The 25,522-nt window shown below is 36.5% G+C and overlaps 1 protein-coding gene across 6 annotated transcripts in view; it reads right to left on the reverse strand.

Moving 5' to 3' along the window:
* LOC124629504 (CUGBP Elav-like family member 1) overlaps positions 1–25,522 on the reverse strand; it is a 292,193-nt gene that overhangs the window by 4,255 nt on the left and 262,416 nt on the right. For 3 of the 6 annotated variants that reach the window (XM_047162894.1, XM_047162899.1, XM_047162897.1), the window contains 5 exons: positions 6,777–6,955; positions 5,713–5,977; positions 3,425–3,652; positions 2,985–3,011; positions 815–961 (listed from right to left, as the gene is read on the reverse strand). In XM_047162894.1, the coding sequence (XP_047018850.1) occupies positions 815–961; positions 2,985–3,011; positions 3,425–3,652; positions 5,713–5,977; positions 6,777–6,955 (846 nt within the window). The remainder of the gene's footprint in view (positions 1–814; positions 962–2,984; positions 3,012–3,424; positions 3,653–5,712; positions 5,978–6,776; positions 6,956–25,522) is intronic. The other 3 variants (XM_047162895.1, XM_047162896.1, XM_047162898.1) reach the window with 3 other exon arrangements.

Below are 25,522 nucleotides of genomic sequence, written 5' to 3' on the forward strand. Positions count from 1 at the left end.
ATATTTTGAATTGAAATATATAGCTTTTCGCTTTATGTTGTCCAAGAATTTGTGTAGGCAATTTGATACATTTCCCATTATAAAAGCTGTTCGGTTGTTGCTCAGAATAGGTCACCGTATTTTTCCTTGAACTAATGGCGTTTCGTAATATCTTTTCAAAAAGCCGTAAAACGATCACTTAATTTAGAAGTTGTGACCAAAAATCCCAATTAAATAGTACCACTATCGAAAATGGAACTCTACAGCTGTAAGTCTTTTTTAACATTTGATTAAACTAATAGCTTCGCTATCAACCGATAACAAAGATAAAAACAATTCAATATTTCGATTTTAACGGTTCGAACAGGAAATTGGCGATTAGCCAAAGTTTGGCGCGTGTCCAAAAACCTATATAGGTAGGTAGGTCGGAATTGATGGAAGTTAGAAGACCATCGGCAATGGATACTTTTTCCGTTTCCTCTATGCTTTGCATCAGGGGCTTCTGTGATTTCAAGTATTCCGTTTTGTGAAGTTTTCTCATCACCATCACGGTTTCGTGTCCAATAAGGTATTGCTGGGTCCCAAGGTCTCTCCTTTTAATTTTAGCCGTCACTGCCTAGCGTTTGGCGTTGATATGCCATTTGAGGGCTTTTTATTTGAATCCCAATATTTATATCTACTGCTGGACACAGACTTCTCCCATATAACCATAGTATCAAAAAAATATGATTTGGAATTTGGACTGGCAGTAAATCAAATAGACTTTTACAAAAAAAAAAAACTCAAAAAAATGGCCTACTGCCACCTGAAAGTTGCTGGCTTACTATACACTTACCAGCAAAATAAAGATTACCCGTACCTTCAACCTGCTTTCCAGCGGCTGCGGCGGCTGCTGAGCCTAGTACGGATCCTAGCGGTGCTGCAGCGAAAGCTGTGCCGAATTGAGCAGCGTATGCTGAACCGAGAGGCTCGGCTGTGGACCCTGAAAAGCACAATTTAATTGTTAATCGATTAAAAATAAAACTAGTGAATGGGAGCCATTAGTCTTGAATGGAAAGCTTTAGAATTTGAAATGAGCGCTTGTTCGAATCTCAAATTCCATATGTGGGTAACCCTTTTTTGTGTCATGGATATCTTCTCCGTTGATGTTTTAATTTATTTTAATGAAGTAATATTTTGACGGTTAATTTTATTTGTATTTACCTACAGGAAAGTGTCAGTATTTTGTTGCCATGACCATTAGTTAAGTTTTCCTCATGATTAATGACATCTGTAGGTATCATGTTACTCGACACACTTATTTCTATTTGGAGATTGACACGTTTTAACCCAATTTCTAATTTTACATAACTTTTTCTAAAGCCAACTTTAAAAAAAGAAGACGAAAAAACTACAAAAAAGTTGTGACCTATAACCCAAATTATACCAACTTGTAGAAAGAAAATCACGAAATATCGTACAGAAATAATGTTAAGGAGTTACCAACGTTTCGAACAAGCTTACTCAATGTCTTGTAAAATGTAAATCGTCGTTAAATTACTCGAGTCAAGTGTTCACGTTAGTTTAATGGCTGAACCGTAGCTACTTACAGTAAACGGTAATGTTAGAGTTAAATTTATTCTCCGTATTAACCTGCAAAGGCTTACGTATAAAACGTCAAAAACATAACTAGTTCGTAACTTCGTAAATCTGTTATGTTGAACTGCTTTTGAAACGCAATGACCCTTAAGTTGTTGCCGAAATTTTAATTAGGTGGGGTTATAAGTACACAGCCTACATTTCAGTGTTGCCAATTAAAGAACACTAAATACGTAAAAGTTAAAAAGAACATGAAAAAATCAAACTACATACAAACACTGCATGCCATAGACAGTGTCATACAATATTAGTATTCATAACACACAGAGTAAAAAATACAAAAAGAAAAACGATATTATTACAACATAACACTCACGAAAATCTCATAAAAATTAAATACTCTTTTTAGTACCTTCATGCAGAAACAATCAAACTGTGTTAATTTTACATTGAGAGTTTTTCGACGCTGTTAATTACTAGATACTATTTACAAAGTATTAAACATGGCTCACGTTGACAAACAACTATCTACGATATTTCGAATGAAAAATAATGCATCAAATATTAGGTAACCATAAATGTCAAAGGCAGAATATAACGATATATTTTGCAACCATTCCGCTACAAATAAACCTAATTTGCCTGTATTTCATGACTACATAATGCGGTAAAAACACAGTTTTGATTAGTAAAATTCACAAACATTATTCCAATCGCAATCAGATCAAAATGTAGTCATAAATACGGCAATTTTGATTAAAAATTACAAAAAAGATTAAAAATTGCAACGCAGCAAAAAATCCTCTATGGGAGATTTAAAAAATAAATCGACACGAAGGAGTATGTATGCCTACCGAACCATATTAAACATAACCTATGCAAAGCAAGCAACGGTAGAACATTCTACCAATATGCCAACATAGAAATCATACCAGGCGATAACTAGATTCATGTGATAAACGATGCACATATTCCATTCTAGTTGAAACAAAGTCTACAACCTTGGCTGTCAAGTAAACAGTCTGTCCATTACAATATAGAAGTTATTTCTATAGTAAAACAATATTCTATACATTTGAAGACCGTTCAAAGTATAATTTATGTAAATGACAACGATTCTGTGTAGAGTATAAAAAACTTGTCTATGACAGTGCTGTATTGTTTTCGATTTGAATTTATACATCATTGTTTGTAGAGGAACATGGTTGCATGTTTCAACAGTACAAACTGTTTTAGAAAATGGAATGCATGTGCATAATGAATCATTTCAACATCTAGTATCTTAAAAAGTGTTTGCAAAAAACTCTTTTCAGTAGGCAATTATCTATCAGTGACTAACTCATTTATCACATCAATCTTCGAGGCTAAAAAATTGTCATTCCATGTCAAAAAAACACACATTTCGTTTTATTTCATTGCATTTTTACCTGTGATGTTAGTCTTCCCGAGAAGACCTGAAGTGTGAAAAATGTTCATCGTTAATTAACTTTTTTTTTACTTAAGTCGAAACGAAACCTGAAAGAGGAAAGTTTGCGAACAAAAAGATCGTAACATGTTCTTGCTTCTTTTAACTTCAAAGTTCCAGTTAAAGATTTGGACAGGGTGCAATTAGCTGGGAGTGTAAAGAGTTTAAAATCCGATAACTCCTAACTGAGGTTTCAAATGACAATTCATATTCTCCCACTTTAATAAGTATTCTAGAAGATTTACAGATCGATTAAGGAAGACATTACAAAATTACCTGACGATTTCCATCACTTAACTCTAATCAAAACTTAAAAAGTAAAAAATCTACTACAAATTAAAAAAAAACGAAAAGAAAAAGAAACTGGCACTCTATGCAAATAAAAAAGAAATTACAACTTACACAAGGGCGGGGCTGCTTGTTGCGGCGCGGTGGCTTGCTGGATCGGCGCCGCCTGCGTCACTACGGGCGGTTGCGTCATAGCCGCAAGCGCAGCCAAGTTCTGCACCGACACGGGGGCTAAAAGACCCCCTAGCTGGTCCGCTGCACCCCCACCTAAAGACCCCACGCCGCCCACGGTACTCCCACTCAGGCCTGCACCATTGAAACCGATATCCTGATAGTTAACACCTATTTGACAACAAAAAAAAAGGATGGCGTAAATAAAAATAAAACGGGATTAACATAAAATTGGGAAAGGAAGATTAGATGGGACTGTTCAAAACTATTTCCATTTTGGTGACCAATATCTGGACCTACGTTAATTTCACTAGTTTACAAGGTTTTAATTTTTTTCATATACCCCTCACAAAATCCATACCAGTACTCTCTGTCACCTATATACATTCTAAAAGTAACAACATAAAAATTCTATCACGTCACATTTTTTTTCTACCCCCAAATATTTGTTTTTAGGAATCATTCTTAACTCTCGATCTTTGGTGTTGCATTACTTGTTTAGTTTAGGAGATATTTTTTGTTTAATTAAAAAAAAAATGTCGCGTAGACAGTGTAAACAAAGTTGTGATCGATTTTGTTATGTTTGTGGACAATTTATATTTATAAAGAAGAAAAGACATATGACAGAATCGTTGAAAATTGCATATCTTCATTATTTCGGATTTCCTGTGGCCAATAAAGAAAAAACTGGGCTCACTATGTGTTTTGTGAGAGCTGTAGAATCACTTTACTGTGATGGACATCCGGCGAAAACGTACACCTGTCATTTGGTACACCAATGTTGTGCAGGGAACCAACTAATCACGAAAATGACTGTTACTTTTGTGTTAATAAGACTTCGGGTTTTAATAGGGAAAACTAAGTCGGGTATTGTATATGCATATGTCACTTAAAGAGGGGGTGTTTGGCGTCCCACAAGTACGCAAAATCATAAGTGATTTTAATGTTGATACTCTTTTATCTACGACTGAAAGAGTTGCTTGGAATTCATTCAAAACTGTTGTTAGAGACTTTTTGAGCAATAATAAAAGTGAAAACAATAAAGAGATAGTGAGTGATTTATTACAAAATTATCATAAGATGGGTTTTAATATGTCAAAAGATTCATTTTATACATTCCCACTTGGATTTTTTTCCGGAAAACTTAGGAAGCATGAGCGACGAACAAGGAGAGCATTTTCACCAGAATTTAAAGGCTTTTGAAGATCGTCATCAAGGCTATTAGGACGAAAATATATTGGGAGACTACTGCTGGTCTATGTTAAAAGAAACCGATTCCGAAACCTACAAAAAGAAGTCCAAAATTAATAATTTTTAGTTGTTTATGGTCCGTTTTCTCGTGTTTTTTAAATTAAGTATAATTCCAAATGTGGACGTGATAGATTTTTTTAAATATTTTTCCTAGAGTACCTATAGATAGATAGATAAAATTTAACAACTTTCATCTGGGGTATAAAAACCGTGTAAACTAGTGTTTTGATGGTTCATGTAAAATAAAAGTGTACCTATTAAGCCATTATTGAATATACGAAGTCGTCAAAATTTATTTTTTGAGTAAATGTTTTAAATACTACTGTTAAAATGTCATTAACACATTTTAGCCCAATTTACCAAAGCCTGGCTATCCGTCAATTGTTAACTATGAGGTAAAATTAGGTTGGAAGGAAGCACAATATAAAAAAACGAGTGTAGGTAGGTACCACTAATTAAACAATGTTTATTTAGTTAAATGAATCATTAAAACTTCGCGTCATGGCCTGATAAGCTGAAAACAGACCGAACGTAGTCTTGTTTACTCTTTAAATAACTGATGTTAAACATTTTTGTTCGGATGCATTTTCTTATGTCACAGAATACATAATGAATCATTTGGATTTATCTTCTCGCAAAAACGTGAGAATCTTGTAGTCAAACCGTACGTTTACAATGTTATATACAGGTCAAATGATTTATTATGACGTAAAAACAACTATTTTAGTTCGAACGTTTGAAGCTACAAGTAAACTTGTGTTATGATGCGAATAATGCTTCATTACAGACTTCAAGGTGTTTCCTCAATACCTACGTATTTAGTCCATCATAGAAAAATAAAAAACGTAGTTTACAAAACCAAAAAAGGGTAAGGATATAGAAAATAGAAAAAGCTTCTACAAACAAGCATTTACAATGCTTTAAAGAGTTAAAAAAGTATTCTAGAAAAATCTGGAAAGTTCTACAAGATGGAAGCTAACCTTGCAACAGCGTGGACCCCTGTCCTTGCAACAGTTGTTGCTGCAACCCGACTGCTTGGAGTTGCTGCAGCAGTTGCAATTGCGTCGCCGGCGACAGCGCGGCCTCTGACGCGAGGTACGTCGCCGGGGCTATGGGGGCCGTAAGACCCCATAAGCTCGCCTGCATGGCTTGCAATTTCTTCTGCTCCTTCTCTTTTTGCGTGTCAGCGAATTTCACGACCAGCGGTGCTGAACAACCTTCCATTGTTTGACTGTGGTGTAACGCCTGTAAGATAAAAACGTAGCTATTTGAGTACATGTCGTTAATTTTTAAAGATATGTTAGAAAAAAACTGCTCGTATTGACTTTGTGAATCCTTTGGTTATTAATAGATAATAACAAGATCCGATTGTACAAGAACTAAAAGAGTTTTCATTTTATATTCACACATTTTATTACTGTAAATATTTTAATTTGCTCCGGTGCTGATTACAGAGTAATCTACATGAATTTTAATCTACTTTTCCCAATTAAAAAGACTTAATGAAAGCCAGGTTGCGTAGAGTACTTTTGCAGATGGCATAAAAGATCAACGCTGATTGGTATCATGCTGTAAATTAACGATGAAGGCTCTTCCTTCATTAATTTCGTACATTTTACATATATGAACACCATTTTTGGAGAGTGTGAGGATAATGATGATGTCATTTCGGTGTATGTGCAATGCAATACTGCAACATTTTATTGTTGTATGTTTGTGTCTATTCGTCATACTGTGAGGTATGACATACATTCTTGAGGAATGTTTGTTGTTTATTTTATAACCGACAAACGTAAGACCCTAAATTGTTTATGCTTTGAAGAATCTCGAAGGAAACGGAAGAGTGAATGGCGAAGAATCTATTCAAAACATTCAAAAGCCGATGAGATTGAGCAACTTGGCTCTAGACCATGACATATGAATCTTTTACATGCTCTCCAAGGCAAGAGATGTCTGTCTGGCTGACCATTTTTATGCCTTCTTGATCTTTCTGCTTATGATAGGCATCTAAAATCTTCCTAAAAGTCCTAACTCCTCAAATTACCTTAATGGCAGCAATGGCAGCCTGCTTGGACACGAAGGTGACAAAGGCACAGCCCTTGCTCTGGCCCTGCGCGTCCCGCAGCACGGTGCACTCCTCGATGGCTCCATGGCCAGCAAATAAGGCCCTCACGTCGTTCTCCGACAGCTTCTTGTTCAACATGCCCACGAATAGCTTGCGTTCTGTTGGACAAAGAGAAAGGGAATAAATTGGTGATGTAATTAAATAGTTACTGTGGTGAGTAAATTAGGTTTAGGATCAGATGAAAACAAGAGAAGATGATTCTTCTGTATTTTGGTAAGGTTCAGATAGGTAAAAAGGTCATTTTATAAGCTCAGACAAAATGTCGCTGGCATTAAAATATCTTTTAAACTTCAGTATTTTGGAAAGGCTTTACTAATGTTCAAATAGAACTTAAATCTTCCCCAATGTTAAGTTCTATGTAAATATACTAGACGAACCAGACACTCTAGTTTTGGAAAAATCAAACAAACTTGATGGAATCCACAAAAATAGCCAAGTACTCGTAGGTACACACATTAGTGGAACGTTTAACCTTAATCTGTTAAAAATTGCCTATTCAATGACGACACACATTAAGTGCTAAATAATGTTGTGCTATTATCACGGAGACCATTACCAAACGATATGTTTGCGTAACGGAGGAAACATGTTTCCTTCGCGCATTCAAACGATACCTTAGGGCCAGCTTTTGTGAATGAATGGGAGCGAGCGACGATGGTGAAATAGCCTGGCTAAGTGTTCTAACGCTCTCGCTTGTAAAAAGGCCGCAGCTTTATATACACGCGCTATTTTCATACCAGATCAAACCAAAAAGAGCAATGAAAAGAAAATCTCTCTCGTCGGACGCGTATCACGTTCGTATTTGCATCGCACAATATCGAAGTGCATTGTCGTACACGAAGGGGGTATCGCTAGAAATCCTGGCGTGATCCTAAAATATGTACTCCGAGCCCCCCAGCGCAGCGGTCGCGGGGTTAACTGGGAAATTTACGATGTTCAACCCCGAACGGCGTTGGTCATAAAGCATTTTCCGTTTCGGTGCATACGAATTTTTGATGCCGTTCAATCTTTGAGTTGGCTGACAACTGGTTGAAGTTTTATTGTTGCATAACGCGTTGCGGCTGTAATTCATACAAATCTGCTTATTAAAAAACGATTCAAAAGGGAATTAGTCCGTACTCATATATATCTCAAGCTGAAACTCAATTTCTGCCATAAACGTTTGCAATAAACGATTAAGTAAAGATAAAACCATAAGCCGAGCTTACCAAGTGGATCAGTGATCGGACACCGGAGAGGCCCTGTCTATACCTGACATAATCCATTACTTACTACTTCTAACGACACCCGCGGGACTACAGGGCTTATCCTACCTTCCCTTACTACCCTAAGCAAACAAAACACGGTCACGATACCCGGACAACTGAAGCCTTTGTCAAAGAACTGGAACAGAAAATCAAAATGGCTAATCGTTTCAAAACCAGTTCAAACTAGTCTAAATTCAAACTCAGAATCACATACAGCCAGTATGAGGGAAAAAATCTCGCAAAAAAATGGGGGGTCGCAAAGAACCGCGATTAAAAAACTGCAAACACGTTAACGTTTGCACAGACAGACGTAAAATTTCCGACGTCAAAGGAGTTGCGATACACAATGCACGGCGTGGGGGAGTATTACGCGTAAAATCCAACATTTGGGGGCCTCTCAATCCCCCAGTGAGGCAGGCGAGAGGCGAAATTGAAAAGGCACCGAGACTGTTCAGTTCGTAGTGAGAAATGAGCGAGGGATGAACGAGGTAACTGGACCGTGCTCGAGAGGTGCTTCATATATTTTTGTGTTTACTTTCGTTTTATAAAGTTTCACTTCGCAATAAGTTAAAATTATGGATATTCTATCCAAAAGCAATGTGATATCGTCGAAAAATTCTCTCTTTTGATTAAATAAAATACCTAAAGCTTATGCACTAATTATTAAATAGCAGAGCATAACACATACTTCAGATCTTACAAGGTTTTACATTCCATTGAAAACCAACCTTTAACAAGCTTAAGCTAAGCGAGAAATGTCTCTATACATCTTAACACACAGTAAAGACCCGCCCTAGAGGTTACAAATATTTCATGGCAGCGAAATCAGCGCGCTCGTACCAAGATTAGCATGAAAATTGTGCGAGAAAACGAAACTGGGAATCGCGCAATCGTCGGCGATAATGCAATGCGCCGTTCCATACATTTTTGATGGCGAGTCGATTTTGTTGGTGAGCCGATTTTGATGGCGAGGAGAAACAAAATTTTGAGGAAATAAGAGCTTTTACAATACTTTTTAACTGTTAAAGCTATTATTTACTTGTGTTGTTTTAGGTTTACTTTTTAGAGATTGATGCTGTCTCATTGTTTATTAAAGTATGAAAGTGCGTTTGGGAGATTAAATTACCTACATACTTTGGACCAAACTGTTACATATCTGCTTACTCTAACACATATTAATTGGTATTGATTGGAATTTTAGCTGGACTTGAGACGACGTACATAAATAATAATTAGCCCTTAATATTGGGCATGTAACACACTAAACACCATAACAACCTAAACACTATTTACCATAAATAATTTCCTCTAATTTTTATTTTCGTACTAGGAACGAGGAAACTCAGTTAATACCCTTGCATGTTTCTGTTAATACCTGCCGCTTTCCACCCTATTCAATGTGTGTTTGCGTATAATATTAATATACATGGGAACATGGAGAACAAAATGCCTAGCGGAGATGTCAGACGCAAAATCTCCTAAGAAAGTAGCGCACCAAAATGCGAGTAAAAACCAAAGAAGAGATAAGCAAACTAGGAATGTTACTGGCTCCGCTCTTATATGCTCTCTATTTTGAAATTATTTATCCGCCCATTATTTTGAAAATAAATTCTCCAATCAAACAGTTTTGATTTGATAAGGGCCTCAAACGCCTCATTCGTTCTAGTAACTGATCACGCCTACCGTATCTTGCTTGACTTACAAGAAAGCCTTCCTTATGGCATCTCCACTAACTTGCTCTCCTCCGTGCTCGGGAATTATTTTACGACAGCCGGTGTGAATTCGTCGCGGGTATTAAAATGTTCGATTCATTTCGGAAATGTTTTGTGTGAAATACCTACATTTATGTGAAAATACCATGTGTGTTTTATTATTCAATTCAGTGAGGGAAATTAAACATATAGGTTTTGTAACAGTATCTACATAATCAAAAGTAACAACAAGTAATCTGTTATTTTGCGATCAAATAATACTTAGTGAATTGTACAAAAACTACGAGTACTTTCCCGAACGTAACAATAGAGTAAACATATTGGGGAATTTCTCCCCAGCAGAAATCGCACAAGTTATCAGTAATATTTAATTTAATAGGTACCAGAGTAAATTTTAAACGTTTAAATTTGCGTCACACATTTGCGATCAAATAATACTTAGTGAATTGTACAAAAACTACGAGTACTTTCCCGAACGTAACAATAGAGTAAACATATTGGGTAATTTCTCCCCAGCAGAAATCGCACAAGTTATCAGTAATATTTAATTTAATAGGTACCAGAGTATATTTTAAACGTTTAAATTTGCGTCACACACTATAGTTCTCTATCGGAAAATCTAAAGAAAAACAAAAACCATACACAATCGAAACTATCCAGTAAAACAACAGTCTCAAACTAATTAAAATAATTCTCAGTGAATCTCAAAGCAGAGTGTAATCTAGTTAAATGCACAAGTAATTGTGTACTTAGAGCAAATAAGGCTATAAAATGTTAATGTTTTAAGTGCGCCATTGAGCCGGCAACAGCATCCTTCGTTAAACAATTTACATAACCTCTTGGCCGGAGGGGGGAGCGCCCCCCCATCTCTTGTATTTACTGCAAGGAACCTGCAATACTCGGTCATTAGTTTTCAGGTAAGTTTTTACTCGTTCCATCGGTAAAAAGACACAATTGTTCTTAGATTATAGATAATTTCAATTACGAATTCTACAGTATCAAATTACAAGTTTATTATCCAAATACGTAATTGTAATGACATCATCCTCCTTTTTCCCAACTATGTTGGGGTCGGCTTCCAGTCTAACCGTATGTAGCTGAGAACCAGCGCTTTATAAGGAGCGACTGCCCTATCTGACCCCCTCAACCCAGTTACCCGGGCAACCCCGGGTAATTGTAATGACATATCTTCCACATCCGATGATCTGCCATCTATGTCTCTATGGTCATACAATAGTAAATAAAGAACAGGTACGAACGTCTATCGTTTTTGTCCTTCAGTCCTAGTTAGACAATTCATTGTCTACAGGTAATTAATATTTTAAAGACATGTTATGTTTTATTAATATAGATTGAATATTAATTGGGTTCTCAATATTATTAGTTTCAGAAATATTGTTGTGTATTTATAAAACATGCTGTAACCTGCTATACAGTATCTAATTTGTAAGGAATATAGAAAAATATTTGTCCTAAATAAATAATTTGTGAATTCAACCTTGCAATGAAAACGTGTACCTAGCTCTAGGCGTACACAAGAGAATCTCTTGTAGGTAGGTCTATTCAAAAGTCTAAAAGTATTTGGCTTTGACACCATTGAAAGTCTAGCCATACCTACTTTATCGGTCATCAGCTTTGACGACATTGAAAATCTGGCCACTCTGGCCACCAACTCACGAACGCCATGCCAACCCAGGGCACCCAACATTCCGTGGCCAAGCTATCAGGCTACTTTACCCACTATTATCCTTGCTAAGCTCGTAACTCACGCCCTTCAAAGTGCGTATGCCTGTTGCCACGTACCGAGTCGTTAAGTGCGAGTTATGGGCCAGTGATGGGACACAACGTCTTTTCACGGTGTCGATAGTTTTCGGATAAAAATGCTAAGTGAAATATTCACAAGCACAAATGTCGACAGCATTTGTGGCCGGATTTAATGGGCAATTCATAGAAATAATGTTCATTTCACATAATAAATTAACCTACTACGTAAAAATTACGTAACAAAATACAAATTGAAATATGTGTAGCAATTTGTAAACAAAAGCGCACATTATCCTCACATCCGATTAAATCCAAATTTCCAATTTAAATCCGAATCGCAGTTAATCAGATGAAAGCAGATTTTTAAACTTCCACATCAATTTAATTTAGTCAGACATCAAAACAAAATCAATCATGTGTAATGATTTAGTCAAATGAACGCGATATTTGCAACAAACAATGGAAATCAGATCCGATCCGTTTAAACTTTACTATTATAGAACATACCTATCGATGCTTTGTGAAAAACTATCCGCGGTTTCGGATATTTGTATGCGTTGGTACATCACTAGCAGTGTCCGCGTGTATATTATCTTTTGACAAAGATCCTCTACTTTATGTGCTTATGTCATTGTGAGAATAAGCCAAGGTGAAATATTAATGTGTGGAATTATTTTTTTAGCACTTTCCGTTTCGGTTTTCATTATTGCTAGTCGACTTATTCAATGTCATGTTTTTCACGAAAACAGGGACATTAAGAAAAACCTTGCAGTGGTCACTTAAATACAATAATGTTTTCTAAATGAACGACAAAAGTAGTCTTCATTGTCAAAATTACAAAAAAAAACAATTAGCAAAATTATCAAAAAAGACACTGTAAAAGACAAAGTTTTCGCCAAAAGTTAACAGATAATCAAATTAGGTTAGTTACACTTTGAAAACGAACCGAAATTTCGTGTAAACAAAAGTTCCGAGTAAAACCTCGGCTAATTATTTACGTCACTTCCCGAATCTCAACAGTTTCGTGAAGTGAATCGCAAAAGTTTGTACTGTTTTAAGATTCATTAAATTTGTGGTTTCCGTTCCTACTTGCGAGACGTAGGTATACAAATTAATAGTAGTGTTTGCAACGCTGCGGATACACTCGCTTGCAATTTTATGCATCACTCTTACTTACTTGTGAAAGTATAGGTATTCTGTCTGTCGAAATTTGACTGTCAATGTGAAACAGTCTAGGGTCTAAGTAAGGTCAGACTACATTTTATCCGAGTGGTAGTAGTTTCTTCAGAATGATTTCATACATTACGAAAGACGTCAGACGTCAGCGAGTCATTAGATACACGGGGTAAATAAAGGATTATTTTGTAAAAAAAAACCCGTCAATATTTTTTTACAACGAAAAATCATGCACATTGTACAACATGTATTTACCTACCTATTAATATAGAACTTATAAGGTAAGTGAACATAAAAGCGGTGGATCGTATGCAATCTTTTTTAAAAGCCACTTTAAAATCCACTAGCTTAAGCTAAATGTTGGGTACATAAGTTTGCACGCGACTGTACCAACATTGGGTGGCTTTAGTTAGCTTGTTTTGCGTTTTAATTTATGTACGGTACCCATTTAAAACAATTACCTTTTGCACTTGCCTTGATGAGCTGAATTAAAAGTCTCGAGACTTTGTCGTTTTTGAAATTGAAGAAAGTTCTTCACAGCTCTTAGAAATAAGCATTACTTTTCTTATTTATTTGGGAAAATAATTTACTAGCTTACACCTGCGGTTTAGTCTGCTTCCTGAAGGAACTTCTACATGCACCCGGATAAAAAGCATATATATTTCATTCTAAAATAAGACTGGTTTTGGGGTGTCACTAATGACAAAGGTTCCCCTTTCGTCACCAAAGACTAACTTGACAACTATTTATTAAATATTCGTAAGCATTGTATTTTAATGTCCATTGACTTTACAGACAAACACAGTCGACCTCAAGAACTCGCTAAATGTGAAACTATCATAGGTTAGTGTTTACGAGCTCGTAAATATAAAACTATCTAAAGAGTGTTTGTATAGTAAGTTGACACGAAATCTAGTAAGTACTGAAACAGCATGTAACAAAGAAAAAACTAATAGTCATTCACGTGAAGTTAGGGACAGACCAATCTGTATTTTACGCTTGTCTGTGTAATGTGCTTCTAAAAGCACACATACAAAAACTGTTCAGAATTTCAATACACTCAAGTGTAACAATAATTAAGAAATAGAAGAAGCCATATCGAAACAAAAACACTTAGAAACCATCCCCATTCCATCCAATTTCTGCCAGAAACAGTTAAAACTCAAAGATTTTCCTTCAACTTACCCAAGTAAAATAGTTTTCGCATCTGGCAATTGCGACGCCGGGCTAATTTTCACTTTATTATGTAGCTAGTTAGAAAATTTGTCAAAACTCGTTACGCGCCCCGGCAGACATTATATCGTTTGTTTAATTTGTACGACTTCCTCTGGCAAACAATTGTAGTGGCTGTTAAAGCTTTTTATTGTCTATTTCAAGTAAAACAGCTGTTGCATACGTGGGGTAAATACTAGGAAAACTTCTTGGTATACCTTGGTAAAAAGTAGCATTATTAGTCAATGGTCGGGTTCTAGATACTTTCAAAATTGGAACACTTTTCAAATTGGTTCCAATGCTACGAAAAATGTATTTTAGTGCCTTATTTATGTTACGTATATTTTTTGTCATGAAAACTTTTCGTTTGTTGCATTGCTGGCGATTCACAGGAAAAGAAGCTCGCACAAAATAAACGAGACCAAACAAACTGCATACAAACATTGTCAGCAAAAAAAATCTGCATTACATAACGGGGACACGACTTTTTCTGTCTACGAACTTCACCGCGGGATCCTTTTACAGACTACCGGAGTACATTCGTAGTTGAGAACATCCCTATTCTCGGAATACTTCACTTTACGCTCACTAAGGCTTTCGAAATTACGGGGCAAACACCGCGATTTCGACGTATAAAGTCGTATTGTTCACCTCAGCGTGTCTTCCAGTCGCATTTATTTTGCTCGCAGTACTTATTTGAGGAGATTTCATTATATACGCTAGCTTTTCAACCCTGCTTGCTCCGCGTTAGAAACTAAGGAGGGGTGGCGTGGAACGTTGTATGATTAGTTTTAAATTATATTGCCCCAATTTCGCGTCGTCCCGCCTGAAAATTTAGAGATTATGACTTACGTCGCGCGTGTTATGTAAAAACAATTTCGGGTATAAGCCGGCTTTATATTTTCAGACAAAGTGTTATGTTGTAATATGTAACAAATAATTTCCATTATTTACAAGTATAAGGCAAGTCTAGATTAAAATCTAAATAAACTGAAAAGCATGTTTAACTACAAAGCAGCGCCTTTCTCAACTAAGTGTCTTTGAAACATCAACTACCCTTAATTACACAAGATATAGACTAAGTAAGGGCTCATTCCCCAAATAGACTTAGCAATTAGCGGATCAATATAAAGAACATACATTTTGCTAAATCTTCACTAATTCCAGTAGAACATAAAGATAACTGAAGCACAAACAAAAAACTATTTCCTTTGATTCATCTTTAACCTACAACAAAATCATCAAACGAGTGAAAATTTGCTGGTAAAAAAAGGGAAGAATAAACACACTTAAAAATGTTCAGAGAAAACTGATTGAGTAAAAAAAAGGGGGGGATTCTGAACATCACTTTGTCATTGGTCATTCATGTGTGCGAAGATACGATTTTCGTGCGACTTTGTGCGACTTCGCGCTCAAAATATCGTGCGATGATGACAATTGGAGCTTACTGCGTACATATTGATGTTATGACAGCGATGTTCCAGTTTTGTTTACTGTGGAAAAAATGAATGGTATTTTTTGGTTGGTTCTGTATTTCCACATATCGGAAATCGGAAATATGGCGCGAGTAATAGGTATCTATTACAGCTGTACTGTCAGCCAATTAATATGAACGAAAAGAACCAATGTATACACTTTAAGTTACGCGTGTTATTTCTCAATTCTTTACTTTATAATATTTACATTAATTTTAAAAATTAAAAATAAACTTATATATACAACTTAAAACTAATACATTGCATCAAAAAATTGCTCCTCATCGCTGTCACTGGGTAATGTACCCAGAAGGCTGGCAGCATTGCCACGTTGGATGGCAATGCTCAACCTCTGTGCAAAATAAAAGCCAGCCCTTGGGTCACGAGAAGTGTCAACAAGGCGCTTAGAAATTTCCTTCGCAAGCGCGTGAGCACTCGGATCCCACGGCCCGAGAGTTTCAACCCCAAACGGCTCAAACATGTAATTCCCGATAAGGCTACTATATTTGCGCCGTTTGAGGTCCTCTGCTTTTGAAGCGGCGGAGCCAACACAACACGCAGTTCTAGGAAGATGGGATGGCGCAAGAGTGTCGACGTAGGTCGCGTCCCACACTAAAGTCCTACCCATCTTCCAAGGAAATAGCGACATGCCGTCTGGTGGACCTAACTCCCATTCACCCACAGCCAGTAGGCGTGCTCGCTCCGCAGAAGTAATTGACGTATCAATGAGATTTTTCCGTATTACTCTGCAGAGCGGCTCATCCCACTGTCTCTGGGAGGATGGGTTGGCGGGTAGATCGGTATTCGGGCATGTGACTTTCCAAGCATTAATAGCCTCCGCCAGGCATGGCACCTCAAAATTGATCAGTGTAATAGGTAGTATTTTCCTGATCAATTTGTCAGTGCCATGGACGGAGGAAATAAATGCCGGTAAACTAATACTGGAAATTTTGCGGACGCCAAGCCCTCCCATACGGATGGGAAGTGTAGCTTGAGACCAAGCTCTGTCGTCCAAGGCCACATTTAAAATTGATGAAAGTTTATGTCGAATTATTTTATCAATTTGATCCAAAAGGTTGATGTGCTTCCATAAATGAGAAGCACGCAAGATGTAGGTTAATTTGGGGCCAAAGCAGCAGTATCGTAGGATGGTGATGGCTGAATGTATATTAATTTTGAATAACCTTTCCGAAATATCATTGAAATTTTGAATTTTGTTCTCAATAAAATCCGAAAATGACTCTTCCAGCACTGGTGACCCCAGGAGGCAAAGAGAACTTTTGTCTATTATTTTTATGCCATTGGCTACTGCGTTAAAATTATACTAATTATTAATTATACTTACATAATGTAATCAAAATATATATATATTGCATTTATAGCAGAAATAAAAAGTCCTATAACCAAGCAATCACGCGACTACACCAAACACAACGCAAGCAAAAAGAAATTGCGCATCCAATCCATTTCACGCAAAAAGGGGGAAGAGAATAAAGATTGAAAAAAAAAAAAAACACAAATAGATCCTCCTTGCTCGCCCAACTATAAAGAATGACGTGTTGGCATCAAATGCTAATAGAGTAGGAAGTGTTCTATCACACCATCGCGAGACGTTTCATTTCCACGCCGATCGTTCCTCGAATTGAATAAATTTGAATTCGGAACCACCTTCGTGGGTCGAAAGGGGTGGGGAGCGTCAAAAATAGTGGGGGCGAGAGCAATCGAAATATTGTTTGTTCATTATTACAATATTCTCCGCTCGGAGAATGTACGGTGAGCAGAAGAGATAAGGATATTGAGTTTCGAAAGGATTTGTCTTGTCTTAGATATTTGAGTGCTTGTGAATTTAAGCATGATATTCAATTGGAACAACATTAAATTCGATTTAAGTATTATATTCCCACTCATGACATCGCACGAAAAATATTAATTTAACTCAAAATATGCTCCCATTATTACACGATTTTATACACGATATTTATTTGAAACTGAACGTACGTGCGCAAATATGGGATTAAAATTTTCGAGTAATAAAATACGTGTTTACCGAAATATATGACTGGGGGCTGATGAAATTACCCGCGCAGCTGTAGCGGCTTAAGGATTCCGACAAAGTTATTAAATTATTTCGCAATAAATTAGGGTAATATTTAAGCATAACGTTCAATGCAGTGTTGGCTTAAAAAAATGTTTGTTACAAAAACGTCACCAGCTTCTCTATGATTCCAAATTATTATAGAAATGATCGGAATTATTATAATTGAAAACGTTTCTGGGAAAATACCGCATTTTCCTTATAACAACCTACATGAAGAAGTTCGAGCAATATTCCAGAACAAATTACGCGTCCTCATTATTCGCGTATTAATAAAAAAAAAAAAACGACAATTCCGATACAATTTGTCATCTTACGAGAATAAAAACGGGCAAACGATACCCAATAAAGGTGCTTAGCCCGCGAAAAAAATATAGCATTTTATTTTATAAGCAATTCGTATAAATATCAGTGTGCGGGGCGGAGGAGTGCTTCGCCAATACCGATGTACGCCGTCGATGGAGCAATTTCATCGCAAATTGAAACGTCGTACCTGTTCAGTATATTATGTTGTTCCTTTTGTTGTTCTTTGATGCGAGAAGAAATGGGAATAATACAATAAATAGCGATATTACTCGCGAGAAACGTTTGGGGAGGATTATATTCAGAACGGAGGAATATGCGAGCCTCGTCAACCGGTATGGCGACATGGAAATGTAATATAATTTTATATTTTTTTTTTATTCTCTCGTCTGACAATTTGTTTGATTGCCGCCGGGTGGATTAGGTTCTGTTTGATTAAAATAAAATTGTGGGATTCTTTTGTGACGGGTTTAACAGATGAACCGTGAGGGACAGACCTGCTTTAATTTAATATCTGGTTTCAGTCGACATCATTAGAAAGGTAATTCCAGAATACCTTCGACTACACGATATCAGATTTATCAGAACCGCAAATTATACTACACTGATCTAGTTTTATACAACTGGACTACACCAATATACCATAGTCCAAACAAGAAAAAAACTTATCACTTCCCATCACAAACAAAAAACGTAACATCTCAAGACACAAAGTTATTCGCGCGCCAAACCGTTATCAATTTGTTTGCATCATTTGAATCAATGACGTCACTTCATCGCGAGATATGACGGCTGTTCCACAATGGGGCCGTCATTGTGTCCGTTCGGTTGGAATTTCGCAGATTCAAGATAACGTCACCACTGTGGAGCGAACGGAACTGGCGGGAAGAAATACGTACGGTATTTCAGATGACGTAACTTGGCGTACCTACGTAAATATTAATTGGAGTTTCCTCATGGCCATATTGAGCATGTTTTTTGGGTTGACAAATAACCGTTTAAAAACGAAAGTGGATAATAAAAAAAATCTAACAGTTTCTGTAAAGCGTTTTCTATTACTCTTTCATCATAAAATGGTATGATCAGTAACTGATTTTTTAAGATGATATTGAAGTTTCATCATTAGCACAAAAACACTCATCAAACTGTGTCATAAAAACATGAAATGAACCAAACATTTGCTCGTCATCTTGCTCATCCGTGTGTCACAAACACAAACAACGCATGAGAAAATTAAACAACACACAGATATAAAGTGCGATTGTGTCAACGCTTTCCATTTCACTTGACTGTATGACACACTTGCTCTTATTTCTCACTAGGTGGATCCCGCGGTTTTGCCTACATCCCGCGTTTTCACCTGTATCTAGCGCTTCCTGTATCCTGAAGATGTTCGCGCTTACGGATAAAGAGCATTAAGGCATTTTTTTTAACGATGGAAAAAATCATCAAATGACCCCTCCCGCTACGGGTTAGCAGCGGTGAGGGAGTGTCAGACTTTTACTGACTAAAAATCCATCATGTTCCGTCGTAGGCCTTTTATGTACCAGGGCCGCTGTAACTCTTTCGAATTCCGTAGCCCCGGAACATTAGGTCCTTCGTTTCTTCGTAAATAGATTAGGCCTTTTATGTACCAGGGCCGCTGTAACTCTTTCGAATTCCGTAGCCCCGGAACATTAGGTCCTTCGTTTCTTCGTAAATAGATAGTCTACAGATATATGTTTAACGGGTATATCCTACAATTCAACCAAACAAACAAACTCTTCATCGTAACGATATTAGTATACATTGTCTGTGTATAGAGAGATTGCGTAAATAGGTTACATACGTTCCCACCGTTTGATAGGAGTGATGTCCCAGACTACAGTCAAATGAGCAAATCGAATTATATATCAGCCGTGATTGGGTAAAACGTCGTAACTCTACACGACATACGACGTTATTCAACTATGGTGTAGGAAGCGTGTAATATACAGTGGAAACTTTGTAGATAATGAGATTAAACTGTGATGTATCTGAAGTTGGGATTTGATTAGTTTATGCGTAATTTTATTTCGTGATTCAGCTGTTGTCAACGACAGTTATCTATATATTGTGGGGAATATTCTTTAGAAATAATAAATTTTGTACAACCAGCTTTTTGACTGGATAAGTCAAAAGGCTGGTTGTACAAAATTTATTATGACATTTTTTTCGCATAATGATCAGACCAACTGACAAAACCTTTATTCGTTCCATTATTTTATTCGACATTTGAATACAGGTACCAGGTCGTCCGCACCGCCCGCCGGCTCAATATGAAGTGTCAATATTTGGTATAGCCAACGATGCGAACCGAGTCTGTCGAATCGATTCGCATCCGATAATTCCAGGTATCGAGTGAGGCTTAATTGGGGATCGAGTTGTCGTCGGCGCGTCGAGTAGACTGGAGCGAATGTGCACAATAGGTGTTATAGATGACAGGTACCTACGTGTAATGCAAGTTGGGGATGCACTTGCGATGAGTTTCGCAGGATTAGTATTAAAAGGGGAACGGCAAAGGGGATGTATGTGATGTATGATGTATGGATTCTATACATATATGTGAAGTGTTAATTAGTAGCTGAGAGAAACGTCATCTTTACAGTTAAATAGCTAAGTAAAGGAAAATACATATGTTGAATTAATTGGCACTTAATTTGTATATGTATGTGTTGTAAATGAAATTAGCAATATGACTGAATCCTGAAAACCTACCAAGTTTTTCCTACCATAGCTAAGCTGTAGTAGGAAGCATCATTTTTAACATCATACGAAACCCCGCTCATCGCTCATGCTAAAAAAATTTAAATCGATGTCCAAATAAATAAACAAAAGAACCGTTTCACAAAATCACTGTCAATTTACTTTACTTATAAAGCTACACAGCTTTCCCAAAGCGTCCAGAATCAATTGACCTCCGACCAAACAGTGGAACTAAAGTTCTTAATACAGTGACTGTCATTTGTCTACCCAAGTGGCGTCGCCGTGAAGTGTCAACAATGATTGGACAATCTTTATTGTTTGCATTGCTCTAGCGTCAAGTGTGAATTAAATTGGCTAAAAGGTATTCTCGAATGAAGTCCGAAGTGTATTCTAAGAGGGTAAATGGGAATTCGCAAATTTTGTTTGTTATTTACAGAAGCATGGATCGGTTGGTTATTAAGCTTTGCGAGAGGATTTGATTCAAGTGATACTGATTTGCAACTTTTGAGTTGTATTGACATGCTTATATACTATTAGGTTTTATTGTTTATAGCAGTCTTTAAATACGACTACAATTAAAAGTTACATTTGGAAACAGCTTAAATAATTAACTAGCATTTAAAATATAAATCATAACTAATGTAAAATGCAACCACAGTTTCCCTAAAAATATTTAACAAAATACAAACAGCATCCTCAAATTCAGCTGTAAAACACAAGACGATTATGCCATTAAAACTTCGCGTTTCCGCAGAAAATTTTATACTACAGGAATTTTTAATTTAGAAACTATCCTGAATACACAAGTTTGAACTTTTACCGTGGCCGTGCGTTTTCAATTGTTATTTTTGCTGACAAACTCCTGAGAGCCACCATGGGGCACATCCCTTTAATTAAAACGGTGTACAGGGATTCAACACTGGCGCACACAAATTAATTCATTTTGTTTTAGTTTTCTCGTTTATATTAAGTCGGCTCGAGCCTCATGGCGTTTGATTAAACGTTCACTCACACACGCTAGCTGTTGCTTTTATTTTCAAGACGAAAGTGAATTTTCTCATGGTTAACAGCGATCATCGGTGATATTATGTAGAAAATATAACCACAGACAAGTATTGTTGCGAGATGTGTTTACATTTAGAGAAGTGCGTATTGTGTGCAAATCGCGACACACCTTTTTGTCCATGTCGCAGTAAAACAGGATTCAATTTGAATAACGTTTAATATATTTTTATTAACAAAAAAAAAAAAAAACACAGACGCAATTTTTTAAAATTTAAAAGCAATGCAATTTCCGTGTGACGAGAAACAATTCACGTTAAAACAGATGATAAAATTTGGTAGCACCAGAATGAAATATAATAATTGCTTCACATTCGCATAACAACCGTGACAAAAACATAAAACGCGTGACGCGCGTTTAATATGCGTGAAAAATTTTGTAAACGCACGCGTTTCAATAACCGCAGCGTGTAGTAGTCCGTGTTGAGTGCATTTTAGTAACCGTTTTATTACGTTTTGTGCGAAAATTAATGGAATTTCGGGGGCTCGTGGTTGACATGCCTGCTGCTTTGACGAATGGCTCGGGTTAAGCTATTGTTGTGGCTGTCAGTTTGTAGATAGGTGGACACGTCGTGCATGAATGGCGTATTTTGATTTTAGACATCAAAGTTCAGGCTTCCTTTACCTTTACTCAGTCATTGTGATCCAAGTTATTCCTTATTCTTAGAACAAATTGCCTCACCCGCATTAGTATATGCCTCACCTGGAATTGAATCCACACACTCATACTTGAGTCTAGTGCTTTATCCACATTATTGTTCCGTCCAAAATGTTATTGTTTGCGGATAGCGTTGTTGCAGTATTATTAATAACTGTGCCTGTTTTTGTTTTGGTACGAATAGTTTACAAACTTCGGTAACGTGAGCTTGAGATTGCTCCGAGGCATCGTTATGAGAAATATAAGCAAACATGCATTACATATACATGACATAGCAACCGAAATATGTCGTTGTTGATGCTTTTGAATTGGGTCAATCCTTGTCTGAAGGCTATATGTAGAAGATATTGTCTTAAGTTCGCGTTAGTTAACTTTGCATTTCTGAAGTTTGTCATTTGACTCCTTGCGCATTCATTCATACAGATGGACATCGGTGAGAAGCTTAGCTTGTTCGAAAGTGGCTACTATAATTAACTTCACAATAAACAAAAAATATTTTGACAAAACATTACTATCCGTGAAGCGTCAAATGGCTAATGAGTGCCAAGTTAATTGGTGAGAACTGTTGGTGGTCTAAAAATCCCTTAGGTAAAATTAGAGCATCAAAGTGTAAGGATTACAATCTAACCCTTTGAATATTTCTCAGGTTTCATTGTAAATATATTTATGTTGGAGATAGGCGACGTGGCCGGTATCGAGATACGCCGAGAAATGCGGGTCTCCTTCATTGATAATACCTTTGATTGTTCTCTTCTTCGGGTCGTACCTTTGTTAACATTGGATTATCTGTAAGATAGAATCCTTTTAAAAAAATATAAAGAATAGATACTGGATTTTTGCATCAAAAATCTGTTTGACTAGGTACATATCATCATACGACGAGAAATACTGCTTGAGAAAGTATCTACATCTATAGGATTTAAATTAAGTTTTGTCAGACATGACATCCACAAACATTAGTCCTCATCGTCCTTACCAAAGCTTTATTGGTACCAAAGAATAGCTCATCATCATTATCTGATATCAAGCCAACACCTTCACTACAAAGCCTAAACGGTTTAAAGTATCTTATGACATCGTAAAAATATATCTTTACGGACAGATCCTAACAAGGATTACATAGTTGTTCCAGAGGACGCAAGAGTATAGGTACATCGGACACCACTCATGATCGACAATGATAGGCAAGTATGGGCAAACGAAGGATACTCTACGATAAGTATTTAAATACTCAAGACGGCCTTACCAATCAAAGTAACGTGACGATTTCTAAGTACGCAACATGCTATACTAAAATTCATTACCGAGCCATAAAAGGCGAAGGAAAACTTATTAAGGAAAGGAACACGTTTAATGATAAATACGAAACGTGAGCTCCTTGTGAGCCGATCGGTTGTAGCGGCTGTCACGTTTGGAATCCATTACTGGTGAAACGGATACATTGTGACGATGTGGACTGTTTCTAGAGCCTATAGATTCCTGATCTTAACAACGAAACAGACACAACAGTTAAAAAATGATGTGTATCACATATGACAAATGGTCAGAGAGGTTGTTAAGATTGAGGAATAGATGAATTACCAAATGGAGTAGAAATACCTATACTTATATATTAGAGATAAAGAATAAAATTGGAAAATATAAAAAAAAAGTTAGCATCGAAAATAAAATCATATCACAAGTAGCCACCATCATTTCATTTCATATTTCTAACACACGTATCAAAAAGTTAAAGAATATTTTAGCTAAATATTTTAATAATTTTATAGCCCTTTATCATCTGTTTTCCCAGCAAAGTCCCTAGATACATACTATAACACTAGTTCCTGTTCCTTATCAAACACTACAGCAGTCTAAGTTCCAAGTATGTCACAGAAATTGTAACGTGATAGTACCCCAGCGAACCCTCGGCGGGCCCATAGACAATCGGACGCAAAACAATGAAGAACGTGACATACACACCAACACGCATTTCTTGGAGGACCACAGATTCGTTAATGAATGGAGTATTAATGTGAGAAACGTTTACATTACCTTGTCTTTAAAATAAGAGTTCTTGCTCTCGTCAGTGCAGAACAAGAATCGTAAGAGTTTAAACACATTTTTCACTACTTATCTATCTCATGAGAAGACGATAGTAGATTCAGTACTAAGAACAGATGAAACACTCGTCTAGACTTTAATGAATGCATAGGTTTATTTATACCTTTCGTAACGTAGGCAATGGTACTGTTAGTGATTTAGATACTAACATTTTCAAGTTTGTTAGTGGAAAATGAAAGTCGGACAGTAGAATAACATGCACAAAAACCTACATACTCCTCCATCCATTACCTACTCCATGTCCAGGACATATCAACGGCTCAAGGCGCGAAGTCGGCATAACAGATGCATTGTTGTCACATATATGTGACGCGACCAGGGGTGGCAACAGAACGGCTATATTACATGTATTACATTACGAGATTCATATCAGTGTCAAACTTTAGTTTTCAATTAAATTCCCAGACGAGTAGATAACGTTTGATGTTATTGTGATTGTCGGCGCATGTTTCTGATGTACAGACAGTCTAAAAGTTTAATTTGTGTGTTAGTACTTTGTTACAGAAATAGGATGTTAATCAGACTTATATGTAACACTAAAATACGATTTGTTTGGCTTAACGACGTATTTAGATGAATTTTTGATGGAGTAAATTTTTATCTCATATCAGCCCTCATCATCTGCAAGTAGTTTAAGACAAAAAGAAACCTAGAGCCTCCTTCGAAAAATAGGCTACTTAACAAAATGAAACCTCAAATCAAACCAGTAGCTAGTTCCTGAGATTAGCGCATCTAAGCAACCAAACTTCTCCACTTAAAATATATATCTATGTATATGTAGATAAAGTACCAGTTAAAGTCTAATTTACGAATATATCAGGTGACTGACGATTAATACTTTTCTGATAGTAAGCAGTCAGTATGTTTGCAAATGTCTTGCTCGTGAAAGAAAATACATTTAGTACATTCGCTCTAATTGTATTTGTTGTCGCTCACTTGAGACATGTGACATTTAATTAGGGTTGTCACTTCAAATATTTCACTTAAAACATATTTTTTAAACATTGTTTGTCACATGTCAGAATATTCAAATACTAATGATGTACCTATTAAAATATGAACTACGCCATTGAGGATAAACCAAACATGTAAATATTATTATCAAAAATACATTGAGGATATCAGACACATTTT

This window comes from Helicoverpa zea, chromosome 4, assembly GCF_022581195.2.
Source record: "Helicoverpa zea isolate HzStark_Cry1AcR chromosome 4, ilHelZeax1.1, whole genome shotgun sequence".
Taxonomy (NCBI): Eukaryota; Metazoa; Arthropoda; class Insecta; order Lepidoptera; family Noctuidae; genus Helicoverpa; species Helicoverpa zea.